Raw genomic sequence first — 21,499 nt, 5'->3', positions numbered from 1 at the left:
TGTCAAAGGGCTCCATGTTGTAGCAACATTGATTGAGAAAGGCCTCTAAGTAACTGAATAGCAACTCAGTGCCACTGTTCTGCTCAGCTGTGAGCCATCCAAGTCTTCCTTAATCTTCCTTCATCAAGATGATTTAATATGGAGCTTCAACATCAGAGAGAGAGGATGTGCAAAATGTGCTAAAAGATGGGCTATTTCTACAGCAGTAAAAAAGGGCAATGTATGCATTTAAAATGTTGAAGTTATTTGAGTGCTAAGTTACTCTTCTTCTGAATTCATCATACAATTATTATTGGAAATATTTATTAAAAGTCTTTTTTGAAAAAATAATGTAAATTGTCCAGGGGGAATCTTCACAGTGAAAACTACTGAATTTAAGATAGAAACCCAATGAAAACTTGTTTTTGGTTTTGATATTTGTTTCTTAAGAAGTTTAATAATACTAAGAGCAGGTACAGTTGTTCAGGTGTTTTTAGCAAACACATCCACAGCAGGTTTCATAGTTTACTCCCTAAGAATGCTTGATTTTTAACAGTCTTCTTCACAAGGCTGTTAAGCTCAGCATCATCTGAACCAGAGCAACAGCCACATGTCTGATTGTCAGTCCACTCTCTCCTATGCACATTTGGTTTCATAAATTGCCTAGAGTACTCACCAGCACCACTGTACCAGGCACAGAAACCCACACACTACAGAGCAAAATCCGGGACAGTTATCCATTATCAATTCCTGTCCATGCCTTTTATAACACAACAGGTAACCACAAACACAAGGAATGAACAATTCAAGAAACAGAGGAGGTACCTTGTTGCTCCTAAAAAAGCCTTCAGCTTTCAGAGTTTTGCTGGAGACGTTCAGCAGCCGCAGGTCGTTGTAGCAGCGCTCCAGCACCACCCGCATGGTTTCAGCAGGCAGGTGTGTGGCCTAAAGCAGGACATGGACAGGGACAGAACATGGGCATCACACATGCCTTCAAAATTGAAAAAGCTGCTGCATTTCTGGGATTATTCACTGGGAAAGGAGCAGGTTTGTTTATCAACTTGGAAATTGCAAAAGAGGCCCCAGGGGGGAAGATCTCCCAAACCTGTTCAGTCCCAGTACCTTTCCTCCACCCTTTAATATGTAGCAAGTGTCAGTTTTCCCAAAATGTCAGAAGCATGAAATGGCCTGGCTTTGCGGAGAACTGGAAAATCATTTATGACAATGGTCTTATCTTTAACGTATGAACCAACTGAAAATTAAAAATATTCTTGAACAACAGGTTTTGCACAGTATTCACTTAATTCTTAGACTGAACTCAAATTCCTGGAATCATATTTTATAACAAATAATATGAACTTACACCAACTACTGAATTATTTTACACAGAAATGTGCAAATGCAATCTGTGTCTTCCAATGCAACGGAAGCAGTAATGTCCCTTGGTTTCAAACCATGTAAAAATCAATTTGCATCTTGGTAACACGGGGCTACTGGGAAGAAAAGGATTGTAATATAGACGTGGACAGCTTTGGATGTTGAGTGTCAAATGCTAAAGCTGGGGGGAAGTTACACTTAGGTTCAGTTGTATGGTAACAGTTCATTAGTTGTGTCACCAGCTGGACTCTCAGTGAGGATGTTAAAGGTACTAACTCTGCATGGAAGCAAGAAGCAGCCTGCTGCTCTTAGCAGGAGTGAGCAGATGGACAAACTCAGCTGTAGCTTCTAACTGAACCCTGCTGGACAGGACTCACAGCATGATCTGCAAAAGGTGCAGGCTCTCATTTGAGGTATGGAAATCATGACACACTTCACAGTGACAACAAATGAAAACTCTGTAACACAAGTCCATAAGGACTGTAAAGTACCTTTGAAATAAGCTGTTTAAACTCTGACACCGTTTGATTCAAATAAGCTCGCACACTTATTGGAGGAGCAACAGATTCAGTCTTCAGGTCGACTACGTGAACCTTTACCATGACCTCTGCAGGAAGGAGAAAAAAGAAAACAAAGTCACACATATACACAGAGAAAATTCAACAGACAAAGAAAACACATGAATGTTTATCTGATGTAATAATTAAGGGGCTGCATTAAATACAAACAGTGAAAATTCAAAAAGCAGTCCAATTTCAGAATTGCATTTTTTGATCAAATTTAATGCCAAAAAAGAAAAAACCTTCCAGTTTGGCAAATTTTAGTATACCTTAGACCTGCTTCAACTAGAAGCAAAGTCAGCAGCACAGTACATTATGTAGTTCTTAATATTGACTGTAAAATCTGATTTTTTTTCTTGCAACACCTCATACTGAAGCTGTTTTGCAGCTCTGTGCTTGTGCCATCACACAATATAGATAAGGATAGACTAAAAGCATATATTGCAATTATGTATCTTACCACCAGGTTTATAGCACTGGAAAACTTGGTCAGGCCTTCTTGTTTCCAACAGTAAGTCAAACATGTAGGTTGACTTGACCCCTCCAAGTAACAAACCCATTGGGGTATCCTCTTCTCCTTCGTACGAGCGCTCCAAGTAGTCATGGAACTCATCATATTTGACAAGGCGACAGCAGCTCAAGGGAACAGCCTCTTCTAAATCCATCAGCTGCAATGTGCACACACAGAACCCCCCTAACATCAGTAACAGCTTAGCTCTGAGTTTAGTTCTTAACCTGCAAGCTAGAAATACCTCACTGTGCGTACATCCAGGAACCCCTTGAATTCACAACAGCCACTGTGGTTTTAGAAAACACATCACAGATATTTTGCAATATAGATACATGTTATATATGCATTTATACATGCAATATATATACATGTTTCCAAATTCAAATAGATGTGTTGTTGTTATATTTCTAGAGTCCCATATCTTCTCTCGGTGTTTTCTTATGGCTGTAGATCTTCACAGCATGGACTCCTTCTTCTGCATGTGGTTCCTTCTTAGTCAGGGCTCCTCCCAGGCTCTCCCTGACTGGCCAACCCACTCCCTTTTATCCCAGCTACCTTCACTAGCCACAGCTGCAGCCCGTCAAGATCAACTGGGACCTACCGGGGCAAGGCCTATATACAGATATTGAAGTACAATACAGATGTGTTACTGGGACTCAGAGGCCACCTCTACTATATAGATGCCTGCATGAAAACGCAGAAAAGAGGGACTTTTGAAAAGTATGGACAGAGGCACATGAAGACATTTCCCAGAAGTATTTTCAGAGGAATACATTCCCTATCACTTCTACCAGATGGCATCTTAGAGGCTGGAGGGAGTCACATCCACTAACTGTGCATCTCAAGAAGATGTCAGCACATCCCAAATATGTAAATGCCTTGCTGGTGCTCTCCTAGCCAAAAACATACACAGCAAGAAGCAAGGAGTACAAGTAGGTGAGCAAAAATTGATGTCTTCAGCCCCCACCTGTTTGAGGAAGGCAGAGATCAAACAGGCCTTGGTGTTCACTCCTGTTACTGAATTAGCCACCCAGGAAGATTCTTGAGAATCTTCTCTGTTATTATGTATCTAATATAAGGTTTTTTACTGCAATGCCAATAAAAGTGTTCAGAATTCTTTCAATTTGCTGAAGTCATAGTGAGTTACCAGCAACTCTCACTGTCTGAGTTTAAAATAAGGGTATGCCAGATCATACTGCCTTCTACAAGGGCAGGCTGCATCACTCCAATCAGCAATCAGCTGATGGCTACTGGCAGAAAACTTCAATAATGACAAAATAGAACACCTTTAAAAAAACAAAACCAAAAAACCCATTATACAGAACTTCCCAAGAAGCAGCCTCCAAAACCAACCCCCCAAAAAATCCCCACAGCCAAGCCCTCTCAAACACTCCCACAGTATTACAAATTAAAAATCTGAAGACACAAAGCAGAAATCGCTACAAACAATTTAACTATTCTGTTACACGTGGCATACCTTGTAAGCTATTTCCACAGCTTCCTTCAGTGTTCTGTCCTTATGAACTTCCAATTTGTTCTCCATCATTATTTGCTTTGTAGGATGCATGCAAAATAATTTAATCTATGCAATACAAAAGGAAGAAAAATTATCATGAAGGCATTTTCAAATGTCTTTCCATTGAAGTTGAAAACACCATATCCATGCAATCTAATATGAAATACACCTTTAGCTCTGCTTCAGCTGTGAGATAGGTTCCTTATAGCTTGTTATACAACTGCAGACAGAGTATGTCAAAGGCACATGAGGTATTTGTGTGCATCTGAATCTTTCTCCCAGCTAGGGTACAGCTTCTATAACCAGAACATCTTGTGGGCACAGGCAGTGAGCAAATGCTCCAAAGCCAAATGCACATTATGAACAATGAATGTGAAATTCCTTTTTTGCATAGAGAGTTACACATTTTGCAATGAGAGAACTTCCTCAGAAAATCACTTAATTCATAGATAGAGCAGCTGACTGCCATGCTTGTAAGGCACTGAGATCCAATTTTCTTTGCCATTAAATCTAGGGTTTGAAAAAATTCTGCTCTTTCTACCAAGTAACTATTTAGAATTAGTTTAAGAAACAACACTGCACAAAGTGAAGGGTCACAATATGAAAAGATTTAACAGTACAAAACACAATGTGCAGCATTACACATTCTTTGGAAGTAATTTTGCTTAAAATAAGTGCTAAGTTGTTTTGGTTTTAATACAAATTCAAATTCACATGCAATACATTAATTCAACAAAAATGTCTGGTGAATACCTCTAACAGATGCCTGCACTATGTACAGCTTTCCAACAGGTGTGCAATTCGTTTAAAAGAATTGTTAGTGCAAACATTTATCACAAAGGAGCCCTTGCACTGTAGTAAAAAAAAAAATCACTGTTTACTGTAGAAACATTTCCCACTAGCAATGTATTGTTACTCAGTCCAGCAGAAATTCTAACCTTGCACGTGTTGCGTTCAATTTCACGTTGCCTCTTTTCTTGTTCTTCTAATTCTCTCTCTTTCTGTACCAATTGTTTAATGTGCTCTGGATATTCATGTGCCTCAAGAAACTCTGCCAGTAAAAACAAAGCAATAGTTTTTAAAAAATAAGAGTTTTTCCACAGCAAGCATTACATTTCCACCTTTAGGCATTACAGGTATATTTGAGTTATCTTTCTTGTCTTGTCACCCCACTCTTTTTCCACATAAATTTCCCACCTACACCATGCCCTGTTCTCTTTTATATTATTTGAATTAAACTGAAATCAGTCTTTTATTCCCCTTGCTTATGTTATCAGCAACAAAGAAGGTGATAGTAGCAAAAGATTCCAGTACCAGTAAAGCTTTTCTGTAGTAGAGAAATACACTAAAGCTGATGACTGCACTTAATCCATTTTTACAATAAGTGCCAATACTCTTCCAAAAAGTGAATTAGTTGATAATAAAAGTCTCAAGCTATCACTATATTATGATAAAAAAAATACCGCACTTCATGCAGGTTAGTGTACTTTATGACATTGTTTCATAACAACAAACAAAACAACAACATGCAACATTTAAGTTAAAAAAAAAAACAAACAACTTTTGCAAATACAGCTGTTGAACTTACTTGCATTTCTTGTTGGATCTTTCAGTCTGTATATCAGCATGTAAGCATTTGTTGAGCTGGGGGAAGAGACCGTGAATTTATCACTCAGGAGACAATACTGGCTTCAGAAGCTGCTCTGGTTTCTTTATCTTTCAGTAAGGAGCTATATCATATCTAAGTTACACATTAACCAAGAATGATTTTTAAAAATAAATATCACATTATTTTAATGATCTGAAACAGCAGTCAGGGTAGTTCTTACAACCACCTGAAGCATCTGCTAATACTTTTAATGTAATATGTTAGGCATATGCACCTTGGCCATTCATCTCATTACACTAAAACACTACCAGAAAGAAAAGTAACATTACAGTAATACTAACCTAGCAAAAGCACTGGAATAATATCCTCTGCTTCCAGAAGATCCTCCATATGTTTTCTTAATATCTTCCTGAGTTATCTAACAGAAAATCAATGTAATGATTATTTGAGAAACTTGCACTAATCGAGATGCATTTATTCTCACAAGGAAACATGGCATTACACAACACACCATATGAATAATTTATTTTTGCTTATTTGCTGACTTCCAAAATCAATTTCAAAGTGATTTGGCTCTCCATTTTACAATGAATGCAAACATAACATACTTTTTTCGTTTTTAAAGTGGGAACTTCTTAGAGAAAGAGACCAAGTTTCCTGATTGCAATAGTACCTATGGATGATAGCTGGAACACCTCCATCAGCTGGACAGGTTTAAGAGCAAAGTCTGGACTGCAACAGGTCTACAAACACTTCTCTAAGCAAGAAATGCTCTTCACATGTACAGAAGACAAAATCTGAAATACAGCCTGGTCTGCACATGAATGACAGCTTCTTTAGGAACCATCCCACCACCACTGCCAAGGAGAAACACTCCTTTCCCCACCACACAAAAATACATAGATACATAAATAAAGACTCTCCAAACCACCAGAAATCAGTTCAGCTGATGAGTGAAACATATGCATATGGCAGGACATTAGGAGATGATGAAATCAAGGAAATACTTGAAATATATATAATGAAACTGGTTTTATGGGCAGCTAAGAGAAAAACCACAAAGTATGAGTACAAAACATAACAAAAATTACTATTTTTACCTTGCTAACATGCTGATCATTAAAGCTGTACCACTGATCATCACTAAAAGATTTTATACAGGCATAATAATGGCCACCAGCAGCACTTCCAGAATGAACCATGACAGAAAAGAGCTCATACAGCAAAGAACTCTGTGGAGAGAAGAAAAAGGTGTGAAACGTACCCACTGAAGAAAAGCTAAGCAAATGGTAATTAAAAAAAAATTCAAAATAAGGACACAAACCCAGGTACGTAAATAGTTGGATGCAAAGAGTGGATTTGTGTGATAGAGATTAATTAATGCAATAGGCACTGAACAAAACCAGGCTCTGCTATGCTAAACTTTATTCAGCAGTTTGTAGCTACAAAGCTTAGGTCTATTTGCTATCACCCCTCTCCACACTTGATGCTTTACACCTCTTTTTTTTCCATAGATAAATGGATAGAAATAGAGGGCACTGAGCACATGCCTTCACTGCTGCATATAAATGAAAAAATAAAACTGAACCACACTGATTCACAAGTGTTACAAGGATATTTTTAGACTATGTAGAAGAAACACTTATGTTCTCAGCATATCCCACAGCCATTATTAAGATATCCAAACCAAAAAGCTTGGCTTGACAGCTTGCTTGCCTTGAGAACAAGTAGTAAGAAACAACTGGCCAATACTTGGACATCCCACTTGCATTACAGACACAAAATATTCTGGTCTTGTTCCAGTCAAGTGACTAGAATTAATTTTTTCATCATTTCCAACTAAGACTGACAGTATTCAGAACATATACCAAAAACACCCTCTCAAATGGCTCAAGGTAAATACAAACAGGGCCAGATGTGAAGATTAACATGCAAGTCAGCCTTTAAAACTGTTACTTTACAAAAGTACCAGATGAAGCCCAAAAGCTTTCTACCAAGACTGAATGAAAGCTAGTGGCCTAACTTCAGATGAGTTCACTGAACAACAGTACATGAAGTACATAACATATTGTGGACATCACCATAAAAGTCAACATTTTCCATGAAAACTCAACCAAGTTCATCAGCAATCTCTACCAACCCTGATTTCCCACAGCAGGATGGCTGCTATTCTGGACTGACTTGCTATTTAATTCCTTTATATTAAGATGACTGAAGGAATATTTAACATTTAGACCCTTGGCTTCATCTATAAAATTAATCAAAACTTCCCAATTGTCTTTCTACTACTTTGCAGCTAAATCTGGTAGACCTTTGACAGCTGCCCACAAGTAAAACCACTGCTCACAAGGCAAAACAGATCTTCAGTTAAAGGGTCTGCTGGCAAAACAAGTTATTGGAAATTCTCAGTCTGACAAGCTGGGAAGACTCTTATGTATCTCAGGTGACCTCCAAATTAGTTGAATTTTTTCCTTTGTTGTAATGTCAATTTTTGAAAATTCAAATAAACTCACACACTTCCAACCTCTCACCTCACCTTCAATGTCAGAATGAATTATATATTTATCATTTACATTTGTGGTGGGTGGACCCCAGCCAAGAACAAAGCATCCCTCCAGCCAGTCAGTCACTACTCCCCTCAAGTGGGATGGTGGAGAAAATCAGAAGAGCAAAAGTGGGAACTACTTGGAGACAATGACAGTTTAATAGATAAAGGAAACATACAAAAAATTAATAGTGCAGTGATGCAAAGGCCTTCCTCAGCACACCCCCACCCCCTTCCCCCCCAGTCTCTGAACAACAGCAACCTTGGAAAGCCCCCAGTTTTCCTGCAGAGCACGATGGTGCCCAGAGGGAATCTGGCATGGAATATCCTGGTGGTGAATGCAGGTCAGCCTTTCCAGCTGTGTCCCCCCTTGCAGCCTCCTGCCCACCCTTCCAACAGCCAGTGTTCCCATACCTTTTCACTGCCAGCTTTGGAGATCCTCTCTGCTGCACTATTGCTTTCAAGGCAGATTCCTTCATCAACTCCATCATCATTAGAAAAATCATTGCTCATCTGATCACTGTGACAACTGCCTTCATTTTCAGCTCCACTATCAGTGCAACTCTCGGTCTGAGGAGACTTCTTAAAAATAAGACATTTTACAACATTAAAAGTTACATGGAACAGGAAATAACAGTGCTTGTGAAATGAAAAAATCCACTCTATGAAGCAATCAAATTCCTCAAAAACTATAGAGACCTCTGTAATTCAGCACCAAGAACAGACTTGTTTCTGTTGGTGTCTTCAGTCCACCTCTTCAGTGTTCCTGGGGTTTGTGTGCAACTGAACAGTAATTAGGAGCTTTCAGACTTGGCAAAGTTATATTTGTTACTAGACTATTCCACTCACTAGCTATCCCAATTCAGTACCTGGAAGTCTGATACCAAAAAACAATCTGTTGTGATGTGGCCCTGCTAATCAGAACTGACTGAAAATATTTTCAGTCACGATCAAAGACTTTTTTTTCCATTTCAACTCACTGGACCAGGCCAAGGTATTACAGTAAGACTGATTAGTGCTCTGCTAGCTTAACAGCATGGTGTCACCAACACTGTGAATGCAGCTCACTCAGTATACTCATCTCTTACCTGATCCTCTTGCCTCTGGATAATTGTTTTGATTTTCTGACAGTCCTTAATTTTATCTGAGTTCTGTCCTCCCAGATCAATCTTCATTGTTATTTATCCCACCCTGAGAGGTATCAAATTGTCTACACGGGATCCTTCCTAAGACAAGGGTTTGTAGAGAGCCAGAAAAGCCTCTCCATGTGCACATCCAGGCAGTATTTCTCTTACACCAGTGCAAGCCAACAAATGTTTTCAGGAATGACATTAGAGAAATTACTTTGGTCTTCAATGCAAAATGCACAGTAAATACTTCTAGGTGAATGTAAGTGCACAACATGAATTTTGGTAAAACCCGAAAAGTAAAAAGCCAGAAAACTGATGGGAAAAAATAAAAATTTTAAAATCTTATTTCTACAGTATACACTAACAACATGGTGATTCAGAGGGAAGAAATTAATTATTAATGATTTCTGGACTAACTTCAATATTCAAAGTTTTGAAACTTTACATCACCTCTTATGACCAACACAATTCAGACACAAGTTTCAGATAAATCTTCCCTTCTGGAATTGGAGTACATATAGAAGCCCTGAGACTCACGTCTTTAAATCTGTCTATTGAAGATGTAAGAAATCTGAAAGAGATTCCTTATGGAAGCAGGAACCCCAAACATGTTCTAGAGAGAACATGTTTGTTTGCAATATTAAAAAAAATCCATATGGACAGACTTAAAATGTTCAAATTATAGCACTAGCATGGCTAAAGAACATTATATGTAGATGAATAATATTATTAAAATGGGTTTATAAGACTAGAATTTTGATTTCCTGAATGAGAAACTTGAAGGAAGTTAAATGCTTTTCTCTGAAAACAAATACCTTACCTCATCTTCAACATCAATAAAGACACTCATGTCCAACTCCTCTGGAAAAGTCATGCGATCATTGAGTTTAATCCTGTGCATTGTGGTATAATCAAAGTCAAATCTCTTCAGCTGCAATGTCAGCAGGTACGGAAAGTGCAAGAACCGCAGGCCCTGAGTGGCACAAGGACAAGATTATGTCCCTGTTAGCAGGATTGGTATTTATTAAAAGTAATTTTTGCAAATCATTTGACTAGTCTTTACCTTTCTTGCATCACATTTCTTCTTACATCGCTCACAAAAGTACTGATTTGGGCCATCAAGGATCTCAGGCTGAATGAAAGCATGCAGTGCTTCTTCCTAAGAATAAAAACATGTTACCCCATTTTTAAACAGTGTTTACTATGCAGGTATAAATTTCCAACGAGACTGCAAACACATACAAATAATTCATTTAAATCTACCACCAAAATTTGATTGACAAACTTTGGTACAGACACAATAGCTAGGTAAACATAACCAGAAATCAATATTTCTACCCAGCAAAACCACAATTACTGTCAATTGTATCTCGTTGAGTATTTGATGAATCCCAACTGTCTTTGGTTCAATAGCTACATTTACTCCTGTTACCTTGCACATCACATTTAGTCGTGTCTGTAAAGTCGTCTGCTGTGAAAACGAGCTTATTTTTAAACCCTGCCTTGTCCTTGTTCTCCCAGAATTTTGAGATGATTCTTCTGCATTTCTAAAGGAGTTTTTCTCAAAAGAGCCAATCTGGTATTTAGAGGGGGAAAGAGGAAGCAGCAGAAAAAAATGTTACTCAGTTTCTCAGTGCCCTGCATAAGGGCAGCCTTAGTCCTGGCTCTACCAAGAGTCAGGAAACTACATTTGAAGATCCTATTTTTAAGTGAAAGCTGGGGAGAGGACAGAGGGAAGAGTATTTGAGTTTTGCCCCCAAAGGAGTGAGAATCAGATAAGGTCATCTCCTATAAAGACAGAAGTAGTTTCCTAGCTAAACCTTATGAGGCAACTAAGCAATAACTGGAATTTTGTCTTCTGACAGCTGCCTAGTTTGGGGTAGTTAAAAAAAAAACCCACCAGTTCTGTCACTAATGCCCAGGACTTCAATGATTTCTATTTTGCTCCTCACTACAGCAATCAATATTCAAAATACAACCAAACTGACACAATTTGCAGCAATGACACTGCACATTAAGGTGTAAATACTTGAGAACCAACTTGTTCAAACAGAATTCACTAGGAGTACTGAGATGGGCTCACTGAAGAATTTCACCCAGAGATGTTCCAGGTTAAAACCTATAATCCAGTCAGCTTGCAAGCCAATAGGCTCTGGGTTTCTGAACTCCAAGTTGAAGGCAGAAGTTCTCTGTTCAGCCACAGAGGTGAAAGCAAACACAATTTGCACCATCATTTTTTAAATCATCATTTGTTAATGAAGGTCTGTGGCTGTTCCTGTGAAGTTTTGAGTAAGGGGCTTAATTGGGCAGAGTAAACTCAGCAGCCATGACTGGTACCTAAATTGTGTTGTTTGGCAAATCCCACTTTGGGAACAAATCAAGGATATGCCAAGTTCTTCACAAAAGCCCTCAGTTCTTCTCTCCTCCCTTCTTTCTTTCCAAGAATGGAGGCAATCAGCAAGAACAACAAAGCAAGTATTTTCCAAAAGCTCTGTTGCTATTCTAGGAGAAAGGACTTTTAAAAAATGGACTCTATTCCAGGTGACAACTATTCACAAATGAAGGACCTACCAAACTCCATAAAACAACTGTACAGTGAAGGCAATCATCTCAGTTTCCCATTTCTTGAGCCAGCCAGAAAGGCTTTTGAACAGTGTGAAATCACAGCTCTTGGGCAGAGACTCTCCAGACATATGAAAACATTTCAGAGTCTGAATTGAGCTGCTGTCTATGTCTTTACTTCCTAAATGCTACAGAAGCTGAGTCGCTTTTTACTCCAGGGCCACAGACAGCTAGTGTTTAGTAAGATTATGTACTGAAATGTGAGGAATCTCAGTCTAAAGTGTAAGAAAAAAGACTAAACAAGTTAGAACCTGCTTAAAGAGAAAGCAGAAGAAATGAATTGCTGTATTTTGATTACTATTCATACCTATTTCAGCAAAAGCAAAGAAGTTAATGGCCAACACAGAAAACATGAATCAGAAAACATCACATGATGACATCATAATCAGTGAGAGAACTGTCTTGTGAGCCAAATGCCAGTTAAGGCAAGAAAAATATATTTCAAGTGTAAGAAAAAAGTTGCAGCTCATGTATCAACATGAATACAAATGGGAATATATGGAGGATGGGGCATAAATTATTGTGTAATGCTTATGTAGACTCATGTGATGTGCAATTTAACAAGGAAACACCCTACAAATTTTTACATAAGGCAAGAAGTGATGATGCTTTAGACCCCTGAGAAGGCAATGAAGCATTATTACATCACTCTTGAGGTTTCACTGCTTAGCACTCATAGTGAGCTGTGCTTTGAAAGGCCTGATTGAAGCTCCTGGGACCTCCATTCCTTTTGAGCTATATATATATATATATATATATATATATATAGCCATGTATTTTTCAATCCTTGGATAATCATCATTGCTGCTCCTCAGGCTGACTCTCTTCCCTCTTACACAGTCTTTACACCAAGGTTAGTTCTGCTGATTAGGAGGTTTCTTAATACACTTCCTACTCTAGTGTAGTTCACTGCTCTCTGCTCTGACAGTTTACTCAGCAAAACCAGAGGCAAAGCTGCCAAGCTGCACAGCCTTTCACAGCACACATCCCTGCCCTGCAGTGCCACCAAAGTCAGTGTTACCTCAGCAGTTCCCTTCAACGTGGCAGCTCTTATCTACCTTTGGAGTCACTGACCATTTCCAAAATCCCCTACACACACACTTCAAAATAAAGCTTAAGCGATCAACCTACAGATTAGGGTGACAAAAGCTATTTAAACTTCTTTCTAGTTCAAAGAATCAAAAGAACAATACAGGCTGAAAGAAATTTCTGGAGATCATCTGATCCTAATCCCTCGCTCAAATCAGGTCAAACTTTAGACTTATTGCTCAGAGCCTTGTCCAGCCAAGTTCTGAGTGTATTCAGTTTTTAATATTCTGAGATCTCTATCACCTAGCACACTAAAATGTTGTAACAATTCAACCTAATTATTGTCTGGCTTAAGAGAGGCACTGCAGAGAACTTACCCCTCCATAAAAATGCCTTATGATCTAGTCAGTAGTTTGACAAGTGCCCTACTGCAAGCCTTCATAAATGTGTAAATTTGTAAAACCTGTGAATAGGAGGAGTAGGACCTTTATGAAGCCTTACACAAGTGGTATTTAGGTGAAACTGCTGTTGGAAAAAGCTAGAAACTAACTGCCGTCTCAGTTTTTCAGAGGTCATCAGTTTTCCTGTGCTCAAAGAGTATGTTCAATGAAAAATACAAGACCTTGTTGTTACTGATCTAGCCTTAAAAACAAAGAAGGAATTATCACATCATCCATATTCTGCCTTCAACAGTTTGGCAAGGACACCACAAATTAAGTTCACATAAAGTTCAAAGTAATTTCTGCCCTAAGAAGGACTACTTGTACACATACTTACATTCTCAAAAGAAAAGCTATGGTACAAAAGATCTTGAAAACTAACAATACTTAACAAAACACCACTGCATTGGCTACACATCCACATATCCAGAATACTTAGATCATTACTAGTTTTCTGGTATTGCAAATCAACTCTCACTGTTTTAGTATCATAATTTCAGCATCACTGCTAGTTCCCAGTTGCGTCTTTCTCTCCACTGTTCATCCTGCAAAATATTTTTTTTTTACTACAAAACATTTCAGCTTATGCCTAGTGCTGTTAAATTCAAAAAGACACTAGTACCTAGGAAAATCAGAAGGTGAATTGTTGCTCCTGTTTACCTCCCTGAAATAAGCCATATGTTTTTATGTCTGGATTTCTACTGAACTCAAGAAAAGCCTGATTCAGGGATTTTTTGACACCATACCCTTGAACAATGCAGATTACATAAGTACTTTTTCAGAAACCATCTTGAGTCACACACTGACAACATCTCAATGCCCCAGAGCTGCCCTAGTGAGTTTGCAGCTATGCTACATGGAGTTGGGGGATAGAGTGGAAAATCAGAACAATTCTAAATGCAAACCTTAAGACCACACTGAAGAATTTCAGAATTAGTTCACAGTAGGAAATAAAGAAAGCATGACATTATCCTTCCCAGCTCTTCAATATCCCCATGCATTGAGAAGTAATATACATATAAATTAATGCAACATTTCAAGTATCTGCATTTCTTTGGTAATACACAATGTCAAACAGTGGGATAATGCTCTTTAAATGGCATTCTACAGATTAACCTAATTCAAGGCTCATCCATCCATTCTCTCTTATTGGAAAGTAATGGAAAATCACTTACCTCTAACTAGAGTTCTTTGAAGGTAGTATCCTCCTTAGATCCCCTATCTTGGGTTGTGTCGCCTGCTGCAAGTTCCCTCAGGAGCTGACTAGCAAGGTCTAAAAAGTTTTCCATTCCCTTCCATAAGCCCTATTAGCGCATGTGTCAAGTTTTTGATCTCTCAGACCCTTTTACCTACACCTACTGAATCACATCATCTATGGATCAATGGAGGATACTACCTTCAGAGAATTCCATTTAGAAACAGGCGATTTTTCCCTTCTCCAAAAGCAAGTATCCTCCATATCTCCCCACTGCTGAAGACTACAGAACTAAAAATGACATCTGCTATTGTTAATACATATGCAGGGAGGAGAATCAACTAAGTGTAATCAGAATAGGAATTGAAAAAGTTCAAAAATTGAAGCATCAATACAAGTTGCAACCATGTAGTTTGTGTAACAAAAATCTTAAAACTACGTTCCTCAATGTAGTAAACCCAGTAAATGCTGACTGAAAGGAAAAATATCATGTACTATTAAAACTAATCTGAACTTTAAGTCCTTATTCATTCAAGTTTTGTTTTACAAATAGACAAAGTCTTTTTTTAGCATTGCATTACAGACTTGTCCATTGAAGGAAAAAACCTTTCCATTTAAGACATACAAAAAATACATTGTTAAGTGCAGAATTAAACTATATAAACTGAATAGTTTTCATTCTTTTTAATAGATCATAAAAATCTAGTTATTGAATAAAAATTACAAAATTTAGTTCAGGGAATACTGCTAGAAATAAGGGTTAAGAGATGCAAAGGGAAGCCATCTGTATAAAATATCAATCTGTATTAAGACAGCTTCCATTAGCTGGATAGTTCCAGAAAATTTTGATCTTAAGAAGAATTCAAAGGACATTACTAACTTGAATTCTTTTCACAAGAGCAATGTCCCTCACTTTTACTACTTCTCAACACTGATATTTCAAGTTTCAAAGTATGAGGTACACTGAAGCTATACTATAGTTTAAATTAATTCTAACAATTCTTAACAGAATTACCGTTAAGAATTATGGACTATTAGTGCTTTAAAAATATTGCCAGCACACTAAATACAGAAGGCAAAATACTTTATGTTTAATGAACAAGCTAATTACACAAGTGCTTGTTTAAAACAACCTTTACTGAAAGATTTGTTTGATTCAGTCTTATTCTTTCTCACAACTCGATCCATAGTGTACTGTGGAATGCCACAGCTTGTAATACTTTTTTTTTCAGGGTGGAAAAACTCAAACAAAAGAACTTCCAATAGTTATGCTTGCCAGCATCAGTAAAGCTGGAGCAAAAGAGACTACAAACATTGATATAGAACAAGATTTTTGAATCATCATCAAATTGCTTATTAAAAGTATTTGGTATCTAAGAAGTGACCTTTAAAAAGCACAGCAACAACATGGCAATTAAAGTAAAAATTTTATGTCAATGTTCTGTTCTTTCACTAACACTTTAAATAAAGCTATGAAAATTTAGCAGATGTGCCAGTAAAAAAAACAACCCAAATAAAACTTTGTGATCTCATAAAAATCTCTCAAGTAAATGCTGAAGATTTTATCAGGAAGAAAATAACTGATTACTGCAGCCTAAGGCAATAAAGTTTCATTTCCCCTCCCCTTATACATGCACCAGTAGGACTCATCGAAGGGCAAAAGAAAAAAAAACCAAAACAAAAAATAAACCAAAAAGGCAAAAAAAAGAAAAATCTTCTAGAACTTGCTAGCTGGTTCACTGCACAAAGACGAACACCCCAAGATGGAGTATCTAGGATGATACTTACCAGGGAACCAATTCTACCACTGGGGCATTATGTATTCTATGTGTGTATGGATGCACTATTAGGACCATAATAGTACACACCACGCTAGCAAACGCCTGGCTGGAGCCATAGGGCCGGATGACCAGAGGGATATCCAGGTACGTGTCGATTCTCCAGCCTTCATAGCCACACTCTAGGCACCTCACATAGTCCTTCAGTTTGCCTTGGTACAGTTGATTTATAAGATCAGCCTGAAACAAACAGATGCAGCAACAGGGAGTTAAAAAAAAATTACCAATAGGCTATTTCTTTGGTTTTACAAAGAAATACCTTCTTGTCAATTAAATCTTAATTGCATGGCTACACATTTAAAACGCTATTCCCCAGCAGGACATCCATCTCCTGAATTCTTACTTTGCCCTGCCCAAAACATGTATCAAACAAGCTTCTCAAGTGATGTTACATAAGTTTCAATGTCCTTAAGAGTCATGCCTTAAGTGACTACAAAAGCACCAAACTGAATATTAAAACGAGCCTGATCTTGCAGACATTGTTAACACTGACCCTGCAGTCCTTTCCTGTATTTCCAGAGACAACTTACAATTACTCCTATTTACCAAAACTGGTGTACAAGAGGGTGACTATTTATCAGAATGTATCCTGTGCCAGGAATATATTCCTAACTTTCTCCTTAAGAAGGGAGAGCTTGAGCTTCTAGAGGCCACAACAAAGCCTAATAAATACTGACAGCAAGGAAGTTACTGTAGGAGTTACACAGTCACTTTCTGTGCTTCAAATAAAGACTGAGTATAATATTCCAGATTTTATATATATATTCCAAATGTTCCACTTTTAATTGGGGGAGGAAAACAGATGCAACACACTCTTGAAAGTCATACATCACAGTAGCTTATTACAAGAAACCAGAAAACTGGAAACTACCACAGATTCTCAACAAGCTGGTATTTAAAATTTAGTAAATGATTTTTACAATCATTAGAAAACCCAACAAATGCCCACAATACTACACCACTGAATGAAGACAGTTTTTCCAAGCTTACCTGCTCCGTTTGCTTCCATTTCTGCTCCAAAGCATCAAACATGACTCTACAAAGCTCCTGCACATCATGCTGCTGCCACGCTATTAAAAATTGAAGTTATTATTAGTTAAAACAGGAGATGTTGTTAGTCCAAATATTGACTGTAGCCTAAGAATGCTTCCTAAAAAACTAATTAGTTCAAGTGTGTACCTACAACTGCTACCTATTGACTACTGGGCCAGTGCTCAATTCCACAGGCAGCTGCCTCTCAATGGAAGCCAGAAAAATAAGCAACCAGCTTGCTCACTATGTTTATACATAAACAAGAACTGCGTACACAAGCAAGAATATGTGAAAAATACAGAACTGCTGATGTACTCTGGTGTAAAACAAACAGCTTCTGATTTCTGTCCCACTTCACAGTGATTCTCCAAAACCCAACTTCCCACTTCTCATCATCATGTGCTGATGGAAACATCAACAGGTGATGGGGCAAAATTACTCCACACCAAGAGTAAAAAAGACACACACAGTGCTTGATTTGAAGTAGGCAATAATATGGGTAGCTCCATAAATGCAATATGGGCATCTGACATTCGTGATTCAAAACAAAAGCAAGTTTCCCACAAAGAATTACTTTTTTAGAAACCATTTACATGTGTAATGACAGTTAATTACAAAAAAATAATGCTTTTTATGTTAACAGCCTAAAACTCACAGATGCCATTTCTTTAACAATCAAACACACTGCACAACAAAGTATCCATGTAGGCTATTTTGTTTCCACTGAAAAAGTCGATTCTATTAATTACTCTTAATTATTCTGGTATTTTTCCCCACAAACAGCAGTTCAGCCCCTAGCAGGCAGCAGCTGAAGCAAACCACAGCAGATTACCAGCTGCACATTACCTTCACTGCTGTCCCATCCAAAACTCCGTGTAACATCTGTTGTTTCAATTGCCCTTTTTTTGCTGGTCTGCAGTAAAACAAACAGTCTCTGTAGCTGGTAGGGGATACTCCTCTCAGGATCCTCTTCAGATTCCTCAAATTCCCACCTATTTGGAATGCAAGATATTTGACAAATAAAACTGCTTTGAAAACATTACTCAAAAACAGCATTAAATCAACATTTACTACATTTCAGGTCTGCCATATCACAGGTTAACTGCAGCTCTCTTTCTTGGGAGAAGTCAAATGCAGTTGCTTTCCATTTCTGCAGTAAGTGGCAATGATACTCTTCAAATGCATAAACATAAGACCAAAAATTTTGAAGATATTCACTGTATAAACATGAACTGCACTTAGCATCAAATTTAACCTTCAGTTTGATGTTTTCAAGATTCTATAAAAAGCGTCCATGCCACAAGCAGTAACTTATATTTTACTTAAAAGCTGCAGCTTTTAAGCAGATATAATTTATAAAGCTATTCAGCTTGACTTTCATTATGATTTCCAGTATCCAAACAAGGAAATTTTGAGAAGTGAAATTCCAAAGGGTCTCCTACCAATATGAACCAGTACAAATTTAAGAAGTTGTTGATTCTATATACTCACTTATACAATGCATTTCTAAATTCAGGAGTCATGAAAAGTGTTTGCAGAAGGCTGTTCAAGTAGCAAGTCATTGCTTGATTTACCAGCCCCACATAACCTAAAAATATGAGAATAATGAGATGGAAATAATGCAAAAAGATGGCACATCAATTCAAGAGTTAAAACACTTGACAAGAAAACAATTCTGTGATAGTGATAGTGTTTAAGAACTGCATTCATCTGTTATTATTTATTGTTATTTACACTATAAATGAAGGGAATGCTACAACTTCTGAAAGCAACAGAGAATAATAGTTCTCCTGAATGACATGAAGCTGTTTTTTGATCACATTAAAAAGCAATATTTAATGCTGAATACTACACTAATGGGGGTGTAGGTAACTATAAATAATAGCAGATTTAAATATTTCACAGAATAAACTAGAATTTTCTAAGAATCAATTGTGTATCAGCTTGTTTATTGCTTTATGTCTGCTAAAAGTAATAATATTATTATTATATATTATATATAAGTAATAATATTATATATATATTATCCCAGTAATAATATTATTATAATATGTATCTGCACTGGTTTTATTATTGTTTTCAAATCAGAAAAAAAAAAAAATCCCAAGTGCCCATACAACACTACTATTCTAAACCCTTCCCCCTTAAATAACTAATTTTAAAAACTAACTGAACTACTAAAAGTCATTTTTACTAGCTGAAAATGAAATTATTTACTTATATTAATCTAAGCTGTAATATTAAGATTTTCTCCAAAATACGCAATATTAGCAACAGCTGATAAGCAAGGAGCATATACTGAAGCATCATATAATAAAGGAATTAAAAATGTTTGTTTATACTCCCAAAATTCTCGAAAAAAAATAATCTCAGTATCATACTAGTAATGAAAAAGCAGCTAATTCACACACAGGCATTTTCTGTGAAGAGACCAAATCAGAACATTTGTATTTTATTTATTACTCTATATAAATCATCTCTTCAGTTTCATTAAATCAACAAAAAGGCAGATAAACTTTGTTATTTGCCAAAAAGCCTCGAACAGGTAAGAAGTAGTGCAACAGAGTGTCAGTTTAGTGGCTGCTCAGCACCTTCACCTCAGCTGTAACGCGCTGTCTCCTCCTGCCCTGCAGAGCAGCCCCCCAGAACCCCAGGAGGGCCTGCTGCCTGGGGGATGCAGAGGAGCCTCTCCAAGAGGGGCAGCCTCCTCTCCCTGGAGGCACAGAGACCTGCAGCCCTGGCAGGAATTCTCTGGCCAAGCAGAGATGTGGCAGGAGCCCCTCCAGTGACAGGGAATCCAGTCCTCCCTCAGCTGGGAGTGAGCACAGCTGGAGCTGGCACTGCTGGTCCAGCACTGCAAAGGAGCACCCTGACAGAGTCTGAATTACCCTGTCCCAGGTAAGGAAAGGCTAGAACACAGTTCTTCCATTTCTAAAGGGATGGGAGAATATAATAAAAAACATGAATAAAAAATGTAGCAGTGATGTGGGTATTTTTAAAATAAATTGCAATTTATTAAAAAAAAAATCTTGTAGTGCTGCTATTTGAAAATGTGCTAAAATAATTACAAACTAGCATTGCCTTTACAAGGGAGAACACAATACCTGTCTCTGATTTGCTCAGGACTGAAGAATAAGAATAGCTTTGACTGACATAGTCATGGGTACATCCAATGGAGCCTTCTCTGGGAAGGGGGCCTATAAATCTCTCCTGTGCACCATCCTCTGTGGAACCTGACTCCTCCTGAAACACAAACACACCCACGGTGTGCACAAGTTAAACAAAACGTTTTTACTGAAGTACCTATGAGATCTGCTTTTCTCTCCTGGCTAGGAAACCAATTTTGCTTAGGCACATCACACAATTTTTTCAACATTGCAGATACACAGTGTAACTTTAGTTCCCTTGACACATTGTTCTTTAGCACTGGCAGAAAGACAGGTCCTTTGGAACACTGCACAACCAAATATGCTATTACAATGTACACAACAAGCAAGCTGGCAATTCAGCATCTCCTGTGCCTCAAGTTTTCAGCACTGCAATACAGAATAGATTTTTTCTAGACATACCAATTTCATTCCATTACTCTTCCAGAACCATTTTTAAATTCTGATCTTGAGCACAATTATTTACATATGGGGTTTTTTTCCCCCTTTTTCAGGTAATTAAACTCCACAACAAAGGCTAAGCCAGCCAGCATTATGCTGATACAAGAGCTAGGCAATAAATCTTAATATATCACTAGTCTATCCAACCCTTGATTTGAGGATACTGTAGCATTGTGCATCATGTATTTGAGAAACAGAAAATTTCCAAGTCTTTGTTATGGCAAACAGTGGCTTCTAGCAACTCTGCTGACTCTTCTTCTATAATTTTTTTTATTTATTCATTTTTCCATAAAGATAAATGTGGAATCAGCTCATTGCTGTCAATGCAGGGTTGCCATTTCTGAGAATTCTGCCAGAAAGGCCAAACATTGCTTTCAAATACCCAGAGGAAAGGGATTGGATATATGATTAAATATGTATTGTTAAGACTTATCTCTGAATGTATCAAAGATTAATTAATTATATAACTTTAGATTTAGAAAATTGCTTGCAGCAAACATCACATAAA

The 21,499-nt window shown here is 37.6% G+C and overlaps 1 protein-coding gene across 5 annotated transcripts in view; it reads right to left on the bottom strand.

Moving 5' to 3' along the window:
- The window catches only part of USP47 (ubiquitin specific peptidase 47), a 51,731-nt gene that overhangs the window by 10,714 nt on the left and 19,518 nt on the right, over positions 1 to 21,499 (bottom strand). For 4 of the 5 annotated variants that reach the window (XM_059473746.1, XM_059473747.1, XM_059473751.1 and 1 more), the window contains 16 exons: positions 20,488 to 20,626; positions 18,875 to 18,971; positions 18,230 to 18,375; positions 17,342 to 17,421; positions 16,382 to 16,531; positions 10,291 to 10,386; positions 10,048 to 10,200; positions 8,512 to 8,679; positions 6,653 to 6,784; positions 5,894 to 5,970; positions 5,532 to 5,587; positions 4,882 to 4,994; positions 3,905 to 4,009; positions 2,377 to 2,584; positions 1,848 to 1,963; positions 805 to 924 (listed from right to left, as the gene is read on the bottom strand). In XM_059473746.1, the coding sequence (XP_059329729.1) occupies positions 805 to 924; positions 1,848 to 1,963; positions 2,377 to 2,584; positions 3,905 to 4,009; positions 4,882 to 4,994; positions 5,532 to 5,587; positions 5,894 to 5,970; positions 6,653 to 6,784; positions 8,512 to 8,679; positions 10,048 to 10,200; positions 10,291 to 10,386; positions 16,382 to 16,531; positions 17,342 to 17,421; positions 18,230 to 18,375; positions 18,875 to 18,971; positions 20,488 to 20,626 (1,956 nt within the window). The remainder of the gene's footprint in view (positions 1 to 804; positions 925 to 1,847; positions 1,964 to 2,376; positions 2,585 to 3,904; positions 4,010 to 4,881; positions 4,995 to 5,531; positions 5,588 to 5,893; positions 5,971 to 6,652; positions 6,785 to 8,511; positions 8,680 to 10,047; positions 10,201 to 10,290; positions 10,387 to 16,381; positions 16,532 to 17,341; positions 17,422 to 18,229; positions 18,376 to 18,874; positions 18,972 to 20,487; positions 20,627 to 21,499) is intronic. The other variant, XM_059473748.1, reaches the window with a different exon arrangement.

This window comes from Ammospiza nelsoni, chromosome 6 (assembly GCF_027579445.1).
Source record: "Ammospiza nelsoni isolate bAmmNel1 chromosome 6, bAmmNel1.pri, whole genome shotgun sequence".
Taxonomy (NCBI): domain Eukaryota; kingdom Metazoa; phylum Chordata; class Aves; order Passeriformes; family Passerellidae; genus Ammospiza; species Ammospiza nelsoni.
This window is presented reverse-complemented; position numbering and strand designations above follow the sequence as displayed.